Source organism: Podarcis pityusensis (assembly GCF_964106645.2).
Source record: "Podarcis pityusensis genome assembly, chromosome: 3".
NCBI lineage: Eukaryota > Metazoa > Chordata > Lepidosauria > Squamata > Lacertidae > Podarcis > Podarcis pityusensis.
This window is the reverse complement of record NC_138026.1, coordinates 64,267,386-64,289,393: the sequence shown is the minus strand read 5'-3', so window position 1 is coordinate 64,289,393 and position 22,008 is coordinate 64,267,386. Positions and strand designations below refer to the sequence as shown.

General features: G+C 41.4%; 1 protein-coding gene across 3 annotated transcripts in view; it reads right to left on the bottom strand.

The window, feature by feature from the left end:
• The window catches only part of GRM1 (glutamate metabotropic receptor 1), a 183,595-nt gene that overhangs the window by 31,989 nt on the left and 129,598 nt on the right, over window positions 1-22,008 (bottom strand). For all 3 annotated transcript variants that reach the window (XM_080998551.1, XM_080998552.1, XM_080998553.1), the window contains 4 exons: window positions 12,215-12,461; window positions 6,473-6,641; window positions 4,685-4,811; window positions 2,297-3,227 (listed from right to left, as the gene is read on the bottom strand). In XM_080998551.1, coding sequence (XP_080854677.1) covers window positions 2,297-3,227; window positions 4,685-4,811; window positions 6,473-6,641; window positions 12,215-12,461 — 1,474 coding nt within the window. The remainder of the gene's footprint in view (window positions 1-2,296; window positions 3,228-4,684; window positions 4,812-6,472; window positions 6,642-12,214; window positions 12,462-22,008) is intronic.

Below are 22,008 nucleotides of genomic sequence, written 5' to 3'. Positions count from 1 at the left end.
ATAGCCACTGATGAAATGCCTGGGTAGCTGCATGCGAAGCTACATGGGAGAAGTGGAGGTGCATGAAAGCACCTGCTCAGATCAGGGGTTGGCTGACAGCTTCTATTTAAGCTTCCGGTCTAAACTGCTTCATTGCTTGAAGCAACAGCTGTCTCCTAAGCTCTAGGCTGGGGAAAATCAATGCACAGCTGCATTTCAGACTAAATATTTATTCCAAGACAGGAGTGTTCAGGCTAGCTTTTTCAACGCGTGAAACCAACCACCTGTCTCCTTGATCCTTGCCCATCCTGGCTAATAAAAGCAAGCCGGGAAGGGCTGGGCGATAGGCTCTGTGGGGTGGTGAATGCTTCCCTCTGTGAGGGAACATTCCCAGATCCGCTGAAAGAGGCGGTCATTAAACCGCTTCTTAAAAAACCATCTTTAGACCCGGCCAGTATGGCCAACTATTGCCCAGTCTCAAATCTTCCATTCTTGGGCAAGGTGATTGAGCGCGTGGTTGCTGAACAACTCCAGGCACGCCTGGAGGATGCGGACCATTTGGATCCCTTCCAATCGGGATTCAGGCCTCATCATGGGACTGAAACTGCCTTGGTCGCACTGGTTGATGATCTCCGACGAGCTAGAGACAAAGGTGAGAGTTGTTTCCTGGTTCTGCTGGATCTCTCAGTGGCCATAACATCCTTCTGGACCGTCTAGTGGTTTTGCTCCATCCTCCTGGGCCGTGTTCAGAAAGTGGTGGTGGGGGATGAGTGTTCAGACCCCTGGGCCCTCACTTGTGGGGTGCCTCAGGGTTTCGTCCTCTCCCACATGCTTTTTAACATCTATATGAAGCCGCTGGGAGAGATCATCAGGGGGTTTGGACTGGGTGTCCATCAATATGCAGATGATACCCAGCTCTACCTCTCTTTCAAATCAGAACCAGTGAAGGCAGTGAAGGTTCTGTGTGAGTGCCTGGAGGCGGTTGGAGGATGGATGGTGGCTAATGGATTGAAGTAGAATCCTGACAAGACAGAAGTACTGTTTTGGGGGGACAGGGGGAGGGCCGGTGTGGAGGACTCCCTGGTCCTGAATAGGGTAACTGTGCCCCTCAAGGACCAGGTGTGCATCCTGGGAGTCATTTTGGTTCTCACAGCTGTCCATGGAGGTGCAGGTCAATTCTGTATCCAGGGCAGCTGTCTATCAACTCCACCTGGTACGCAGGCTGAGACCCTACCTGCCCACGGACTGTCTTGCCAGAGTGGTGCATGCTCTAATAATCTCCCGCTTGGACTACTGCAATGCGCTCTACGTGGGGCTACCTTTGAGGGTGACTCGGAAACTACAACTAATCCAGAATGCGGCAGCTAGACTGGTGACTGGGGGTGGCCGCCGAGACCACATAACACCGGTCTTGAAAGACATTGCTCCCAGTACGTTTCCGAGCACAATTCAAAGTGCTGGTGTTGACCTTTAAAGCCCTAAATGGCCTCGGCCCAGTATACCTGAAGGAGCGTCTCCACCCCCATCGTTCTGCCCGGACGCTGAGGTCCAGCGCCGAGGGCCTTCTGGCGGTTCCCTCATTGTGAGAAGCAAAGCTACAGGGAACCAGGCAGAGGGCCTTCTCGGTAGTGGCGCCCGCCCTGTGGAACACCCTCCCATCAGATGTCAAAGCGATAAACAACTACCTGACATTCAGAAGACATCTTCAGGGAAGTTTTTAATGTGTGATATTTTAGTGTATTTTTGGTTTCTATGGAAGCCGCCCAGAGTGGCTGGGGAAACCCAGTCAGATGGGCGGGGTACAAATAATAAATTATTATTATTATCATTATTATTTCAACTCAGTCTTAACCAGTCAACAAGTATAATAGGGATTATTGCTCACCAGCCGGGGGCCGCCGTCTCCATATGTGGCAATACTGTGATAAGCATTAAAAAATATTTTTGAACAAATGTAGAAACATGGCTACCAAGATTTGTTGCTATTTTACAGTGTAAAAAGTGACCGCCATTTTGTATGCATGTCACTGTGTACCGAAGCAGAATAGGTTAAAGGCAGGGTTGGGGGTCAATGGCAGAAAAGCATGTAGGCCTGTGGCACCTGACACGTAGCACAGGAGAAGCAGAGAGGAAGAATAGGTTATTCTTGTAGACTATGCCAGAGTTCAGATCTCATTTCCTCCATTGTTTCCTCATGTAAAGAAGTTGTAGCAGAATCACAAACCTTGTTGAAAAGGTAAGAAGGTTCCTGAAAACGGGAAAAGACTAAGAAAGTGAAAAACGAAGACTGACAGATGCACAAAGTCAAGTTACTTACTTTGGGTTTCCAGTACTTGGCTTCTTCCGCCGGAATATGCTGAGGAAAGTGTTGGACCTACAAGGTGTCTTCCCATCCCCAACATGCATACGCACCACATCTGAAGTGGTGAAGGCACTGCGGACGTTCCTCTCAGGCTTGGCAATGATGATATACATCTTGGGTGTGAACATGCACCCCAGAGCTACTGTCACACTCAGGCTCACCGCAAAGCAAGTAGTGATGATCTTGTAATTGCTCCCAAAGTATATAGGTACAAAGGCCAGCCAGATGATACATGTTGTGTACATAGTGAAGGCAATGTACTTGGCTTCGTTGAAGTTGGCGGGCACGTTGCGAGTTTTGAAGGCATAGTAAGTGCAACTCATGATAAGGAGTCCGTTGTAGCCCACTGGGGCCACCACACCTAAGTTGCTGGTGTTGCAGATCAGGAAGACTTCCTTGATGCTGGGATAGGAAAGGATGGGGAAAGGGGGCTCCATGATGATCAGGGTAATCACCAAGGTCAGCTGCACACTGATCAAGATGGAGGCAATGAGGACTTGGGCCCAAGCACTCATGAAGCGCGGTTTGCGGGTGCAAATTTTTTTCTTACTCCCTGCTAGGATGCGTGCAATGCGATTGGTTTTGGTTACAAGGGCAGAGTAGCACATGGCAGAGGAAAGCCCCACGAGGAGGCGCTGGAGGTAGCATGAGGTGACAGTGGGCTTAGCAATCAGGGTAAAGGGGCAGATGTAGCCAAGGAAGATCCCGGCAAGTATAATGTAGCAAAGCTCCCGACTGGAGGATTTGACAACAGGGGTGTCCCTATAGAGGGCAAAGATAAGCGTAACAAACAGGGTGACCAGAATACCCAGGCAAGAGAAGGCCACAGCCACAATGGACTCAATGTCACTCCACTGCAGATATTTTACAGGGATGGGTTCGCAGCCTAAAGGATACAGAAAAGAAAGACAGATAAGTTTAAATGTGTAGCTAGAGAAAAAGCATTTTTTCCAAAGAGAAACTTTGAATTAACAGATATTTATTTATCAAGTGTAATTTATTTTTAAAGTCTATACCCAATAACTCTAACATTTCTGGGGTGCCTTACATACATAATAATGACTTACAAATCATTATAGTTTATCTCTATACCTCCATCCCAATATTGGAGGGGTAGAATTTTTTTACTCTATGCAAAAACTAAATTAGAGAGAAGGAAAGAAGGAAGAAAAGAAAGAAAGAACTTGGAATATTTTTGCTGTTATTAAGCAAAGCTAGATAATAAAAGGATTAATTATAGTCATGGCTTTTCTTTTAAATATAACCACACACTTTTAATAACCTGTATACAAGTTCTTATTCTGTCTGACATAATCCAGCAGCATGGTCATTTGAGAACATGGCTTGGTGGTGTGACCTGTAGAGTCAGAAAACCACATCTATTTGTATTGCATATCATTTTAAAAGTAGCTACATTTTTATTTTCTTAGCATGTTTATGCTAACTGACCAATGTCATGTGCTAACATATTTGATTAGCTAAAAGTTATTGTTTTGAAAGTGTAGGCATGGGAATGTACAGTAATGTCTGTATATGCTTGCATTTTATGTGCCTGCTGTGCACAGGAAAAAGGCACAGACGTTTCCAAGAAATGTATGGGTTGGATGTTTTAAATAATTATTTGTCGCACACAATTTAACTCCCTCACAATGTTCCAGCAGACTCAGTGCTGCTATAGTCAAGCATAATAAGACATGTGGTGATAAACTATTGTAAATATACCTGCTGTTTTAGATTCTTTAAAATATACAACATTTCCATGCATTTGGAACAAGCTTGAGTTAATGACCTGGAGGCCATCTTTAAGGGGGGAAAATGCCTAAAGACCCTTGATTTATTTGCCACTTTTAATTCAACATTTTCAGAGTGGTTTACAAAACCTGATACACACACACACACACACCAAACAGAAAAAGGCCATGCTGGAAACAATAATAGCAGGGGATAAATACATGGAAGTAAGATGTGGGAAAATAAAAAGTTCTGTGCCTGGCAGATCAAAGGCACTAGATGAGCTTCTAAGAAAAAAGGTTACATAAGTGAGGTGCCACAGCTCTCTTCTCCATTGATCCCCACCTTAAATAGATGGCATGGGCACCCAGAGAAGGGCCTCTGAGGAAGATCTCAGTATATAACAGAGGCGTGCACCAGCCACAAGATTTCAATTCCTGACATCTCCAGGAATGGAGCATCACTCCCTGAAACCCTGGAGCGCAATTCCCAGTTAGTGTCAACAATACGTAGCTCAATGGACCAATGGCCTCACACACACACACACACACACACACACACACGGCATTTCCCCTTTGTATTTAAGCACACTCTCCCTCTCAGTTGCAATACCTGTCAGTTCTGTGTTGGGCCACCATCCCAGGTCACAAGCTTTGCATGTGAACTCATCCTGTACAAACTCATTTTCCTTACAAGCTGTGCAGATCCAGCAGCAGCTCACTTCTCCCTTCCTTATAACCTGCAATAACCCCCCAAAAAACAATGGAAAATGTTATTTAAAAATATATTAAATGGCATCTCGATTTCACTACAGTAATATAATGTGTAGTGCAGTGAAACACAGCCTTGGGAAATAGTGATAACCGAATCTTTCAACTTGTATTCATGTCTCAACTTGCTTGGTCTAAATTAATTTTTTACAAGTACAAATTCTCATTTGTACTTTCCAACACTCTTTCTTGTCTTCCACTCCACAAGCTAGCAAATGAATAAACCCGGAAACTACAATGGATACAGATTTAGTGCATAGGATCACATGGTTTGCATGCAGGTGTTCCCAATGTCAGTCCTTGACATCTCTATATAAAAGAATCCTTGGTTGCAGCAGGGAAGAAGTAGATACCTTTGTCTAAAAACAACTCTTCATATAAATACTGAACTAAATTAGTGATGGAGAACCTGTGGCTCTTTAGATCTTTTTAGACTCCACTAACCTTTAAAACTGAAGGGATTTTAAAAATTTATTCCCAGTCCCCTTTTAAAGGAACGTTTTGCTCCTTCAAGCTAACTTTATACATGCAATATATTCTCATTAATACCTCCTTTTATGCCACATGAGCATGGTGGATGGTGAATTGCATGAGATACAAACTGCATGAGATACAAACTGAGTTGGTAGATAGGTATTTTGCATGCCGTTCAAAACTGCTTGTGAGGTAGGAGCATAGATCCCACCCAAGGAATCTGCTGTTACATTTTACAACTTGCTAATATGCTGGGTATTGATTTGGTTCAGTAACGTTTACATCGCATATTGTACACATAATGCGGTCTGCCCCATTAAGGAAAGTCAATTGAGGAAGAAACCAAAGTTCTAATTATACAAACTAAAGCCAGGTTTCATGTGCAAGATCAATAGGCTTTCCATGTATCCAAAGGGACAAGCATTTGTTAGAAGTTTAAAGAGAGAATGCTAGTGAAAGGAATTAGTGTCACAGTGGCAGGATGATACCTAGGAAACAAGCTGAAACTTGGATCCAGCCTCTCCTTCCAAGAGTGGAAGCGGGAGATGACTTCTTATCACTCTCGCTTCAGACCCTATGCTCAGGAGGGCTGGGTCACCATGGGAGGGCACAGAATGGCAAGTTGGAAGGGACCCTGAGAGTCATCTAGTCCAACCCTCTGCAATGCAAGAATCTCAGCTAAAGCATCCATGACAGATGGCCATCCAACCTCTGCTTTAAAACCTCCAACAAAGGAGAGGCTAATAATAATAATAATAATAATAATAATAATAATAATGCTGTTCACATGGTTCCTGGAAGCAGAACAAATTTTTGCAAAGATATGCAAATTTACTGAAATGTTATGTGAATCTTATTTATTTATTTATTTATTTATTTATTTATTTATTTATTTATGGCACTCTGTCTCAAGGGATGGCTACGATTTATCTTAACCAGGCATGTCCCACAGGTTGGTTTAATATGGCCCCTGTGGCAGTTTATTTCCTGGGGTAAAATCCTAAAAAAAGGCCCCTTTTTGTCGGCCCCTACGGCCCTTCACTTCATCAAATCTGGCCCTCCTTGAAAAAACTTTGGACACCACTGATCTTAACAGTAACTCCCCCACCCGCCGCACAATAGAGATACCTCAGATGAGCAAGCACTGGCAACATACCTTAATTTGACCCTTCAAACAGGGGTCACTACACACCGACCGGACCATTCCACTTTTGTTCATCTGAATCCTATTGTCATCAATATTCAACACCCCTTCATGCCAGGTCCCAATATAAACATAATCATAATGGTTAGCTTCTATGTGCTGTAGGTTCATGATGTCATACCTGGGGGACAAGAGCAGAGTGCGGTAAGTCAAATTAAACATTTCTAGGCAGACCAGAGTCTCTTTTTCCTGTTCTGCTCAGCTTCTAAATGGAAGCCTTCTTCCAATTAACTTCTTTCAGCTCATGCTCTTCATGTGAAATCAAATCTTTAGAAGTTACTGTTTTGGCCACAACTTATCATAGAATCATAGAATCATAGAATCATAGAGTTGGAAGAGACCACAAGGGCCATCGAGTCCAACCCCCTACCAAGCAGTTTGTCAGGATCAAGTCAGGGCAATGAAATAACTGGCTGGACCCACAGCCAGCACTGCTCTAAAGATAAGCTAGGCAACTTCTTGGGGTACCAAAATTCCAGGGCACCTGCCTATTAATGTAAATTTATCAAATAAAGAACCACCGTCTTGCTGGTACTTTTGGCTTTAGCAGCATGGAGATGCCATCCTGTGTCGGTGATTGTCTATGTTTCATTTAAATTAAGTAATATAAAGCACAATCATGCAATGCTGAGTTATTGAAATAAAAATGGAAATAAGGAAATAATTGCGTGTATGATTTTAATTTTAAGAGAGAAAAAAAGCTTGGTGGTTATTTATTTGTATTATTATTGTCACTTTTCCACATTAATGTGTTCAAAGCAGCTCACAAGACTAGAACAGAAATGCAAATTAAAAGCACCATTACAAGAAACCAACTCTAGGATGGATTCACTGCACTCAAACAAACCGTAGTTCATTTCAATAATACTAGTATTTTAAATTCACTACAAAAACTGAAGCATCAGTCCTTAACACACAGTATCAGATGATGTTATTTATCAGTTTCTTTATACAGGGAGAAGGTTTCTGACTGAATATATTTTAACAGTGTCTGAAGAAATCTTTGTCGTCTTTTTAGCAGTGTCTGAAAGGGAAGAGTAAGGAAGAACTGCTGCGGTGTGGTCACCAGGGGTTTGAACTATCAGTGGCTCTCCAACACTCGTGGGGCATGGCATTAGTTTTATCAGTCTCCATTTGTAATCTTTGTATGCAACAGCCACTAAAATTCCATTGGCCCTTCAAACTGAACCTCCCCATTTTGCCTGTGAATGAGGCAAGTCCCAGGTTGAAAGAAGTGGTTCTGTCATTGATAAGATAAGCCTGACGGCTCAGGGACCATTCTTTTCTTTTCTTTTCCTGGCACCTTCTCTCAGGGAACAGCAGGCAAATCCTTTTAAAGTGATCTGGCAGATGAGCCACCTGTCTTTGTTAAACCTGTGGAGGCCCAACCCGTGTTCTCATTGACTTACGGAGGCTTCTTATGATGTGCTCTGAGAATCCTTGACATAAATTAATCACAGGGTTGTGTTTAATAATGGATGGAAGGCGGCTCTGCAAGCATCTCATGAACATTTAGGTATCCAAGTGGAAAATCTGCTGTTCGCCTGCTCATGGGAGGTAGGCTATGTTTGCAGAAGACCAAAACAAAGTCAGCCTACATGCTTCCAAAGGCTTTTCATCCTCTGCCCACGCTCCTTGCCCACCGCATACCAGCACTACATTGTAAGGAGTCGTTTGCTGCCACCACGATATGCTGCTTTTTCTCCTTACAGGGAAAAGGGATTGTGCAAAAGGGAAGATTGACAGCAGTAATTTCAAGGTGGGGGAGAAAGAAGTAGGAGTGAAAGGAGCAGAGGAAGGAGGAGGCGGAATCACCACTGAGTCTAGACAGACAAGCCGGTTGTTGAGATAGAGAAGAAAAGATGGTTGTGGGTGGCAAGCAGAGGAGTGTTTTGATCAAGATTCAGGGACAGGAGAAAGAAGCAGCTAGAAACCCTTTACTTTGCTTAGAAATTGCAAGAGACAGGATTCTTTCGGGGCAGCCGCTTGGTCTGTTTAGCTGGTGGCTTTAGACTCAGGCAAAGGCATTTTCTCCCTTGAGTGTCACAACCATACAGATGCGGAGAAAAACTGTACAGAAAAGCCAGACAGGTGCTTGTGTCCTGAATAGTAATGAGGGGCAGGCAAATCAAACGGATTCTGAAGAGCAGAAGGACAGTGCCCCAATCTTTTTCTCCCCTTGAGGTTGAAACAAGATAACTCCTATCTCACATTTCTGCAAGTCAATTGTAAACTGTATTTTTGGAAGATTTCATGCCCAAAAGTTCCAAGGGCATCTTACTTCAGTTTCCGTATGCTTAGATGTAAATATTTCAAGTATTTTTTTTCTGAACTTTCCCCCAGTTTGCTAGGGGCTCTTAAAACAACAGGGAATGTGGGAAATGATGGTTTGTGCAAACCATAGCTAGTTATCAAACCAAACTAGACCATGGTTTGATACCATGGTTTGCTACCAGACTGCAGTTTGCATTATGAAACAAGGCACAGTTAGTTATAAAATGCAAACTCCTGTGGTCAAAAAAGAGGAAATGTATCATTAAAAGAAGGTGGGCAAAACAGGACACAGAGATGCACAAAATTTGCATAAGCTGATTTATAGTGTTGCATGCCATCCCAATCTCTGAATGGTGTGAGATTCCAGGAGTTCCAGGCACTTAGTCAGGGTTTGTGTTTCCTTGTGCTTTGAAACTTTCTGTTTTTCTCTCTCTAGCTTGCTGCTTTCCTTCTAGATCACTTCACTGCCACTTCTGCTCCAAACTCTGTCCTTTTCTGTTGAGGGAGTGGACCCCACACATCTGATATCTTACACTGAACCCCTTAAATCCCATCACCACACCAGGAAACTAGCTTGGCTATTTCCCAGAATTAGAAGATTTTATTAGTTTTTAACACTTGCTAGATCCAGGGATTATGGGGTCTGGCACCCCGCACCCCAAAACTCATAACACTATGTACAGATACAGATTTGGAAAGAATTGCTATAATTTAAATAGAAAAACAAAAATCTCATCATGGCAAGGAAGACTTTAGACCAGTGCAGTTGTTCAGTCTGTTGCACAGTTGTCAACTGTTGTGTGGCATCTGCTCTCCCTTCTTACAGTTCTTGATCTTAGACTAGACAGCTCTTAAACTAGAGGATGACTTCAAATAGAGGCACGCCTTCTTAAGTGTTGGTGCTGACCTTTAAAGCCCTAAACGGCCTCGGTCCAGTATACCTGAAGGAGTGTCTCCACCGCCATCGTTCTGCCCGGACACTGAGGTCCAGCACTGAGGGCCTTCTGGTGGTTCCCTCACTGAGAGAAGCCAAGTTACAGGGAACCAGGCTGAGAGCCTTCTCAGTAGTGGCACCCGCCCTGTGGAATGCCCTCCCACCAGATGTCAAAGACAAAAACAACTACCAGACTTTTAGAAGACATCTGAAGGCAGCCCTGTTTAGGGAAACTTTTAATGTTTAACAGACCATTGTATTTTAATATTTTGTTGGAAGCCGCCCAGAGTGACTGGGGAAACCCAGCCAGATGGGCGGGGTATTATTATTATTATTATTATTATTAATAATGATAATAATAATTAGAAGGTTAATCTCATTAAAGCAGGATGCATTACCACCCTGGGCAGCACACAAACCTGATGCACATTGTCATGACAACATGGTTTCTTACATCTGTAATGTCACCTTGCAATCTTATGCTTGTCCTATTGAGTTCAATAAGGCTTAGTCTGTAGCCTTAATGACACACCTGCTGTTGACTGAACCTAATTCTAATGTTCTGCTTTTGAGCATATAGCAGACACGAAAACCGGACTAGAAAACCGGACTAGTACAGATAGATAGCCAGTCAAACCTGTGGCCTCTAATCTGTCCATAAAATGCCAGCTATTTATCACACTTTGCCAGATGCTCAAAAAGCCTCCCAGTTTTGGAAACCCCAGGCTGCATAAACATCATTTATCTTTTTTCCAGAAGCCAGTTATCTTCTGTGAAGGAACATTAGATTAGCCTGTTTTGATGCGCTAGTGAAGGACTCAGGGCTATTTATGTCTCACCTGAAGAATTTCCCCCTTAATATTTGTTATAGATCTTTACTATGGCTAACACCAGCCCACAAGATCTGCAGGAATACATTCACTTAATATTTCTTAAGTACATAGTTGGCAGTTAGTGCAGAATGCAGCTGCACAATTGCTAAAAGGAATGAGACTGTGTCAGCATAGAACACCTGTGCTCAGGTATCAACACTGGTTGCCAATTTGCTACCGGGCTAATTTCAAGGTGTTACTATTAGTATATAAAGTCCTTAACAATTTGGGACCAGTTTACCTGTGAGATCACCTTACCCCATAATATGCCTGCTCAACCATGTTGATGTGCAGAACTGCCACTGTTAGAGGTGCCACACAATACCAGTTCCTAATTTGTGTGGCAGCATCCATACTCTGGGAACCTGCCTAGTGACATCAGGTAAGTGCCTTCACTGCACTGTTTTCAGCACCTGCTAGTCTGTTTTTAGTTTATTGCTGTTTTTACTTTAATTTTTTGAATATTTTAAATGTAGTTGTTTTTACAGCATGCTAGTTGGGACTGATGGGAGTTGTAGTCCAAAACATCTGAATTGGGGCTGGTTAGCAAATGCTGTGCTTTGTACTGGATATCGTATATGAATCATGTTTTGGAACAGAACTTTGCTTTCTATCATTAATTTGATACACACAGTATGCAAAAAATAAAAACATTTATATGATCTGACAGCCTCCAGAATTTATTTAAGTTGTGGCTCGTAATTAGATCCATCAAAGAAGTCAATTGTGAAATAATCAGCAAAGCATAAAATGTTTTTTATATGTATTCTTTCATTTTATTTTGTTCCTGCTTTGATACCTACTGAATATATTTGTATAGAAACATGGTCAAATATAAAGGCCTCTGCTATTTCATCAATGAAGAAAATAAATGTAATTAAGAATTCTTAATATAAAAATGAGTGATTCTTTGTGAATAAACTTATATGGAGTGCATTCTTGCTCAGCTTTGCACACCTTATATTAAGCCTTTGAGTCCACCAGAGGCTTCTTACACAAGTGGTGTTTGCTCATTTTTTTTATAGGAAAAGTGTTATCTTTTTGTTGTATTACGTTGCAATGCTGGAGCAAAATGTGTGAATTTGAAGCTTAATAGCATAACAGTATTTTCATATAACTGAGCTTTAAACCTCTACTGCAGGTAAATAACATAAAAAAATTCTTATAAAAAAAAGGAAGAAAATGAATTATTTTCCCCCAACAGCTCTTTACATGAAACTTTTTTTGGTTTTATTGTTGCTTCATTGGAACCTGTGCCATACCTTCTTTATTGGTGCCTAACGCTATCATATGAAGGAAGGAACTCAATGTCCTTTTGTTGATTAACATGGTAGTTGGCTAAGTTGCTCCCCCTTACTGGTACTATCCATCTGCTGTACTACATAGCAGAGATGGAGTACCTGCGGTCCTCCAGATGTTGCTGAACTACAACTCCCATTATCCCTGATGATTGGCCATGCTGCTTAGGGCTTATGGGAGTTGAAGTACAGCAGCGACTAGAGGAGCACAGGGCCCCCCTCCCCATCCCTGATTTACAGTGTTAAATGTATCAGCTTCTTGCTTCAATTGTACAGGCTAGGATTATTAACAAGGCAAGATGCCATAGTTGCTTACCTTCCGGGAGCGTCTCCATTCTCATCAATTCGAACTTCCTCTCCTGAAACGCCGATGAATGAAGAATTGAGCAGAAAATCCAAGAGTTTGCTTCCATCAATGGGCTTCATGGCATCACACAGTCCAATGTGTCCTGGGCAAAGGGCATGATGCATACTTTGGAGGCCGTGAGCCATAGCATAGATGGCATTGATAACAAATCCCATTTTACTGTCCTGCACATAGTTTTCTTCCAAACTTTCATTGCCTATAAGTTAAAGATATTGCATAGGATGAAATTTAAACATGAAAAAATACCCGACCTTATATATATATAAACACTGATTTTTTTAAGGGAACCTGTGAAGGAAGTTTAGTGCACACCCACATGCCGCTTCCCACTTCTAAATTACCCCCTCAAAAAGTGACTGCTCTTTTCTTCTTTTTAAAAGGGTCTGGGATTCCGTCATCCCCATTTGTATATAATGCACTGTTGGCCTCTCCTGCATCTCCTTTTTTCACTATTCTCCTATGATAAGATGTCCCCATACATATCACTGAAAGGAAGACATGCGATCACAAAAAAAGACTCGTATGTTCGCTTTCGGTGCTTCTGTGCCATCTCAAAGCATCCCTCGTGTACTGGAGGGGCCCCCCAATTGTGCCGTATGCCAGAAGAGATAAATCCAAAACGTCAGCCTTCTTTCTTTAATCCTTCACAGGACAGCTCTTTATCTCTCTGTTTTCACGCAACAGAAAATATGACAATTCTATTATGATCCTTACGAGCCTATTATGCAAAGTTGTCTTCTCAGCTTGCACCTATGGCTTAGTATCAAGTACACCATCATCCCCAATAGCATCAAAGTGTTGTTTTCATTATGTGTGGCATCTGCGTGCTCCTCCACCACATTATGAGGAAAAATATGTATCAATGTCTAGCAGTGGTAATGTAAATATCTGAAAGTTTTGTGTTTTGTGCAAAAAAAGGAAGAAGGTATTTGAAACTTCTTAATATTTAGGCAAAAGGACCAAGTGATCAAACAGCACACTTAGGCTCTCCTTAGTCATATCCTGAGCAAGGTGGGTGATTACTGCCTTCCCCTAGGTTGCTCTCAAACACAGGTAAATTTGACAATAACAATTTTCTCCATTCAGCAGCCATGCTCACAGCCTAACATTTCTGATATCTCAGACTGGAGCACTGTTACTTTTATGTCAATCACAATGAATTTCAGTGCAATGGCATCACCTCCATAGCTGCTCAAATATTGCTCCAGGAAAAGTATAAAGCTTCTTTACAGAACAGTGCAAGCAAAGCATCTCCCGGCGGAATAGGTATCAGTTGCATGTTATGTTAACATGCTAACAAGCAATGGCAGATAACCCACAGCCCAGTGGTGTACATTGGCTGTGGATTATCTGCCACTGCTTTTTCTGGATTCCCAAGACCCATCCCCATATGTTATTTTTTAAAGGAAATAAATTTATTAGTATTATTATTATTATTTTAGTGTTGGTATGGGTCTTCCACTGTGGTGTCATTAGGCCAAAGGGTTTTTGTTTTTTTGCACTGCAGGCTCCCCATTTTGATTTGTGTGTGTGTGTGACAACTCTCCTTATAAATACAAATGTTTTTGTGACAACTCCCCTCTCAATTTATCATTTTGTAAAAACATAAAAAACTTCAACTGTGGGCCACTATAAGCCTTGGCTTGAGTAAGGTTAGGCCCCTCTGTTCTAAAGCAAAGCCATATGTGTAGAAATTTTAAAGCATTTCTGAAGTAATATTGGAGGAATCACATGGAACTGACACTCAACTGTTTCAAATTGAGATGTCAGAACCTTTCCTTTTTACATTACAAAGGAGGTTAATTGAAAACATTAATTAATCAATGCGTTCTATTGCAACTGTAGAGATTAAACTGTCCCAGATCTATTCACACTGTGCTATTGATTGAGGTTGTGAAGATAGTGGTGGTTATTGATTACAACACAACCTTCAATTTCCCCCCTAAAAAGTTGCTTTGGCTAGCTAATAATAGCTGCAACAACCAGAGAGGTGGTGGTGCAAAACATGGGCTGCTAACAGCAAGCAAGGCAACCTGTGTCTAAATGGGTGGCACTGTGGGTTAAACCACAGAGCCTAGGACTTGCTGATCAGAAGGTCGGTGGTTTGAATCCCCGCGTCGGGGTGAGCTCCCGTTGTTCGGTCCCTGCTCCTGCCAATCTAGCAGTTCGAAAGCACGTCAAAGTGCAAGTAGATGAATAGGTACCGCTCCGGCGGGAAGGTAAACGGCGTTTCTGTGCGCTGCTCTGGTTCTCCAGAAGCGGCTTAGTCATGCTGGCCACATGACCCGGAAGCTGTACGCCAGCTCCCTCGGCCAATAAAGCGAGATGAGTGCTGCAACCCCAGAGTCAGTCACGACTGGACCTAATGGTCAGGGGTCCCTTTACCTTTACCTACAGAGTTGGAAGAGACCATGGGGATCATCTAGTCAAACCCTCCCTCACAATGCAGGATTTGCAATGCAAGTTGCATCTGTAGTGTCCCTGATGGATAGCCACCCAGTCTCTGCATAAATACTGCAAACAAGGAAGAGCCCACCATCTCCTGAGTCAATCTGTTCCACTGTTGAACTGCTCTCACCATTCGGAAGTTTCTAGTGATACTTAGCTGAAAGGAATTTTCTGGACAGATCTGGAATACTTCATTTGGCAACAGTGTCCGGGCAGATGTATGACAGCCCAATAGAAAGTGCTGTTTTGGCCAAAAAAAGCTCAGCAACTTTTCTGTCCGGATTTTCACTGTTTGAAATATGGCAACCCTTTCAAAGGTCCATCTAGTCTAGCACACGGTTCTCACAATGGCCAACCAGATGCCCATGGGAAGTCTGTGCAATCTCTACTCACTGGTTCTAGTCCTGTCCTTGGAGAAAACAGGGAACCACCCCACTTTTCCAAACCGTATTAGAGTCTTTGTGAATGATAACAATCATTGTAGTTATGGACACAAAGATCTAGAGCAGGGCTGTGGGACTCCCACTCCCAACAGCCCAGCCACAATGGCCAGTGGTCAAGGATCGTGGAAGTTGTAATTCAGCAATGTCTGGAGGTGTTCCAGCCTTGAGCTAAACTCTCAATCCAGTACTGCGATGCGAATGAACTGCTTAGCTTTACCTAAACACTGCAGCTAATGGGTAAAAACAGCACAGTCAAAGCATATCTGTACTAGGCTCAGTCTGTTAAAGCATTAGAAAATGAAATTCCAATTAACTTCCCTTCTATGTTCATTTGCTACAAAACTACTACTTCATGACCAGTAAGCATAACTGCTGGTAGGGATTAATAATCACTGGAACAAGTGACTTTCCCTTGAAATAACATGCCACTTTTAAAAAAGAAACATGAGGCCTCAACTCATTGATATATGCAATAATAAAGTGTGAATTAGTTTCCCATTCTTTTGGGAGCATCGGAAGACAAATTTCATTACATTAGAGCTGAAGAAATTATGTTAGCCATGCATGAGAGTCAGAATTATTCAGATGTGTTTAACCTATACAATGAAGCCTTTCTGGAGTAGAACCACCGCTCAAAGTTCTAGTTGGGCATACACAACTTGCTTTGTATTAATACTATTAATTTTAACTAGTTTTTCATATATAATATAATACAATATATGCAATTCTCTATATAAAGCTTAATATAGTTATAGCAACTGATCAAGCATATTCAGCTCACTAACATTTTATTCCTAATTTATTCAAATCTTTCTATAAACATATGTGGTGTTTTGACCCGCATTAATACATGCCTAATTTTATTGTGCTCTCCATACTACGACAGGCAGTGTTTTTACTACAAGTCAACTCCATGCTTCAAAGTACTTGATAATGAGCCATGGCAGGAAACTCCGCGTCCTTCCATTGGAATGTGATTCCTGGATGCTCTACATAGCATTCAAAAGTAGGGGTTTATTTCTAAAGAAATACAGGAAAATACCAGTTCTGTGATGATATTATTGTTTAGCATTTTTTTCTACTTTGTGCCTATGCAAACACTATGTAATCTTTGTGATTGCATGTAACCTTAAACCATTTTTTAACACAACACATGCAACCAATCCCCTCTCCCCCTGTACAGCTGATTTCGTTTCCGTTTCACAGTCTCAGGTTGTCACTACATAGTTACTACAGACTGTGTTTTATCACGAACTCTGATTAACTAAACAAGCCAGCTTCCTAACTCATGGTTTCAGTTTGGCTTGTTTTGAAATTGACCAGGGTTTGTTTTAAACTACAATCACTGGTTTCAAGCGAGAATTTGTGAAACTGAAACTAAGAACTGGCAAAGACCTTCTGCCAGTCATGTGCGAGAAGGACAGAGTAAGGAGAGTTGGTGATCCCAATGCTTTGCTTGAGCTTAAACCATGATTTAGCAGGACTGGGCCTCTTTTCACAGAGGATCTTGGAATTTTCCAAATGGATAACATAATAACGAGAGCTCTCTATGCAGAATGGTTTTGCACACAGGCACTCCTGCAAACCTTAAACTGAATGTGTGGTAGTTGGTGCCATCTGAATGGCTCCTCCACACATTGGGATGACATCCAAAGAGAGCTAAGCTGTGTTGTTACCAAGATATCTCATTACTCTCTAAATAAAATGATTAATAGATTGTTACTGCAACTGAGACACTATGGGCAGTGGACAGGCAAATGTATATAGACTTTTGGATTCTGTGGCCAGAGATTAAATCATTGTGGCCATGAGCCATGAGGTCAGTGGTGGTCCTGGCAGCTTCAGTTGTTCCCCATCTGGTATCAGCCTAGTTTATGGAGCCACTGGGGGGGGGGCGCAGACAAAACAGTGGAAAATACTGTATATAGAAAATATTGTATACATTGTAAAAGTAAAAGAAAAAAAGATCCTTGGGTACCAGATGCATATAAAAAGAGAAATTATTTGAAATTATTATTTCACTGAGTGGTGAATCTCTGAGTGGTGTGAGATTCCAGGGTTTCCAGGCATTTACTCAGGGTTCATGTTTCCTTTTGGAATGAGGCACAGCAGAGATTGTGGTGCCTTTATGCTATATGGTTTATTTACACATATATACAAACTGAGCCTACGATGGAGGGGTTCATAGCATTAGCACTCCAAAAAGGTCTTGTTTCTTTCATAGTCTCAGAAATCAAACATGGCTCTTTCTCTCTTTCCAGCTCTCAACTCAGGCTTTTTCTTTCCACCATTTGCCATCTTGCACAGAACCTCCTTTCTTTTGTTTTCTGAATGGGGCATCACCCAGGTAATCACCTCAACACAAGAACCCATTGTGGCTTATATTTTAACACTTCCTAGATCTAGGGATTAAAAGGATCTTGCATATAGCCTACTTCCCTCACCCAACTCATAACATTATAATGTGTTTTCAGTGCTAGGAAGCTTTTTGCTTGGCCTACTACAGACTTAAACAAAATCAGTGCTCCCTGCCATATGCTGAGTCAAGCTCCTTTTTAGCTGGAATACAATAAACTTCACCTTTCTGCAAGCAGCAGTTGGAATTAAAATACATCATACAAGCACTTTGCTGAGGTCTGAAATGCATTAAGCATCTGGGAGCTTGAAGGGCACCTGAAGCAATAATGAGTTCAAAAGGCTGCAGACGTCACATCCAAGACGTCACTAAGTAAGAGTAGTTTCATTCCAGTGCTCTGAAGTATTATTTTATTTGCCAAGAAAACAGAGGCTTTGCCCACCCACCCATTCAAAGCCATTGACATAATTCAAGTTTGCCTTGTTAACGAGAGAGTAGAATCACAATAGCTGTGATAGGATCTGCATTCTAAATACTGAAAACAAAACTGCCTCATGTCATATAATAGTAGGTTACATATTGGATGTGGCTTGGGACAGTGCCACAGTGCTAGCTTACTGGCAGTTGCTTGCCAAAAGAGGAAGACAAGGTGGTGGGGCCTATCATGTTCTTTCGGCACAACCTGCCTCACACATTTGTGTTAGGGAATCATTCCGGCAGAAACAGATAGAAGTTTCTAGAAGGTTCCAGGTTCCATAACATTTGTGGCACTTTAAGCATGCCTATAAAAGGAGGAACGATCGGTTTCACTTTTGCCTGACACCTGACGGCAGATGGAAGATGTCTGACAAGGAGAGCTGCATCAGGACTGCTAATGAGATGATGGACTGTTCCTGTAATTATGCCGTGCTGAAGAGATAGAAAGACTTTAACTGAAAGAATGCCATTAATAGCTGTTTGCTTTAACAAATGTAAATACTTTGCTACCGGAATGCTTTTTATGACCGGTCAGGTAATAAATCTCTTGACCGTGATATCAAGGCATCGTTGAGTGATTTATCACAGAATAACTCCAGTCACTAGTTCCGAGGAAACAACAACTCTGCTAAATAGTTGGAAAGCGGTTTACTGAGGTGCCATCATACAAGTATCTGCGCAGCGAAAGTATGATGGGCAGTGACCTGTTTTAATAGGTTGTTGTGATGGTAAAAGTGTGTGTGGGGAAGCATGTACACGCCCCCACTTGAGCTCCTTGAAATGGGCTATATAAAAATAATACATTGTTATATTTTCTGAAGAGATAGAGACCTTGATTTTGAGTGTGAGGCCTTTAGGTCTGAAATCCTCATGCATATATACTATTATTTATTGTGATTTGTTATATAATACCCTGTGAAGCTGCAAAATATCTAGCAGTACTTGATGTATTTTCAAGAGGTACCTTTAAAATCAAGCACCTATATTGATTTAAAAGATTCAGTGGGTTTGGAATGTCACTTTAAACCTGAATAGCGGAGCTATTGACATTTAAATAGCTTTGTCTGTATTACATAGAATATAGAGTTAGGAAGCTCAACAATATTGCTTGGAAGATATTATACATTTATAGTAGGAACCCTCAACAGTGTACCTCCAGCTGTCCCTAATAGGAATGCTCCTTTTTAGCACTACAGCCAACCTGCAACAGCAGCCTTGTAGTGCTGTTTGGGGCTTTCAATACTGGGAGACACAACACACACACATTTTTCTTTCTTTCTTACATTCCTGAAACCTTCCCCTGTTGTGCTGTGCTACAGGTTCTGGCCATGCTCTCAGCCCCAAAACTATGTACTTTATTTCTCTACAGCAGTGGAGGAAAGTCTCCGGAGACTGGAAAAGGGTACCTGGGTTATTTTTCCTTTCGTCCCTTCTGAAAACTCCCTATAACATCTGCCAACACTTTTGACATCCTCTAGGATATTAAGGAAGACTGACAGGCCAGTACGCCCCTCCCTACTTTCCTCCCCATGAACCCTAAACATGCCATATAGTTACCCACAACCAAAGTTGAGCCAGAAGTTGTTAGGAAAGGTTTTTCTGAGAAAAATTCAAAAATCCCTTTCCACTTCCTAGAATATTCTCCACCTTCTTTTGTGGCTGCCACCTATTTCTCCCTACAATGCCCTAGAGCCAACACAAATTAGGGGAGATGAGGGAGAAAGAGTCTGTGCCGTGAAGTTAGCCCCACTTCCAATAAATTGGTGAATTTCGCCTTTACCCACAGAATGAATTTGTCTGACACAAATATGGTAAAATATTGAGAGGGGGGAATTTATACCCTCAGTGTTCCATGGAACACAGGAACCACTGAACTAAGGGTCATGTTTCTTTTTTCTTTTAGTTTACAAACTTATATACTTATGCTTACCTTGAATATTACCTGCCTAGGTATTTTATGCATTTATTTTATCATATGCATCCTGCTGTTCAGTGGATGAGGTTTCTAGAGTGGGAGAAGTTTCAAGAGAGGGGAAGGAAAAGGACACCTTTCCCTCTTTCCAGCTCTTTTGAAACCTCCTGCTTTGCCATAAAGAGCTCAGATTTAGGGAAGTTTCTGAAAAGGGGATGTTCAGTATTCTAGCCCTTCATGGAAAGCCCATGGAAACATAGTCAAGTCCTTCTGAGGAGCCAATATATGGGAACCAGGAACATCATTCTTCCAGAAATGAGTATTAATTATCAATAAGAAGGGAATGTAAGTGGTAGGTGAGAGGACAGAAGTGAATTTCCCCCAATGGTTTAGCTACTAGAGTATTTTCTATAGTGATGGGATATTTTGAATCAAGCTGTAGTTTCACCATTTTATCTGCTGGCACAAACACTTTTAGGATTCTGAGCAACCTAATATGGAGAAGAATGTGTTGATTTTGTAGTTTCAATGAATTATGGCATAGCCTAAAGTTTCAATTCAAGCAACTATTCAAATCAGTTACTAATGCATTGTATTCAAATCATATGAACAGAAAACACTACATGGAACTATAGTCCTTTTGAGTCCAGCTCACTTCAATTTACCTTTTCATGTCTCAAGATTGAAAGAGATCCAGATACACACATTAATTACTGTATCTCAAATAGCATTCACAAAGGAGAAAGGACTAGATTTTGCCCACAAGAGGGAGCACATCATTCTTCTCTGCCATGAACTATTGTTTCTTGCTCAGATACACAGCTGGAAAATTAGGGAAAGTAAAACATTCAACAATTTGGAATCCTTCAGCTGACACGAACATTGGTGTCACCAGGCTCTATTCAATGTTAAAATTAGAATGTCTCACTCTCAGTGGAAAAAACAGGCATCTTAATATTTATTCCACTTAATTTACATGGGATAGTATTAGAAAAGGTGAAATTAATGCCAAACCCTCAACCCAGTTAATGAAGCAAATTAGTTATCAAAAATTGAGGTAAGCAAAAATGAAGGTCAAGCTTGTATGGTAGCTATTGCAGAGGTTGACAGAAATGAGATTTCCTCATTCCTGAGGAAAAGGAGATGGAGGGAAACCACTGCTGGGCTTCTTTCACAGTGGTGGACAGAAATGAGTCCACCTTCCTCACAGGTCTGTCACAAATCCTACATATTTATTTGGAGAAACAATCCCTCATGTTTTCCCCCACAGCATTAAAAATGGAAAATAGGAAAGGGGTGGCGGCCCTAAAATGCTGCCAGTAGTCCACTGGATGCCATTCTCAAAAATGGCACTACTCTCTTCATCATATGCTGACATCAGCATCAATATACACATCTGAACAGAGCAATGTGTGTTTTCCCTGTACATCTGCTTTGTCAACACTTCCCACTTAATTACACAGTTATGCCATGGAGCATATAGAATACAGAGTTGAAGCAGGTATTACCAAATATTTGAAATTTAAACTCATCAACATTTCCATTGTTGAGTGCAACATTTTACCCTCCTGAATTTGAGTACATTATTATTATTATTATTTATATCTATCTATCTATCTATCTATCTATCTATCTATCTATCTCTATCTATCTCTATCTATCTCTATCTATCTCTATCTATCTATCTATCTATCTATCTATCTATCTATCTATCTCTTAGGACCATCATCTGTTAAACACATTGTGCTGTCTGCAAAATATTTCAGATATTCAATACTATTGTGTATATAGTTAAATATGAAATACTATTAAATATACTTTTGCAAGGTATCTGATAAAATGTACGGAGTCAGTAGTATCATGCAATAAACCTTTCATTCACCGTACTCATGATTTCCTTTTTCTTTGGAAGCACTGTGAGGGTTTCTAAATAAGAAACCTCTGGCTAACTGGGTGAACAACCGCCTCACAAAGGTTAGCTCAATTTGAACTATCAGCTAGTAACACACCATGATTAAGCTATCACACTAGCTCTCTGTTGTGAGCTACCAGACAGAGAATTAGCCTTACTTGAGGCGTAGTAATGGAACCAGTTACAAGATCAGCA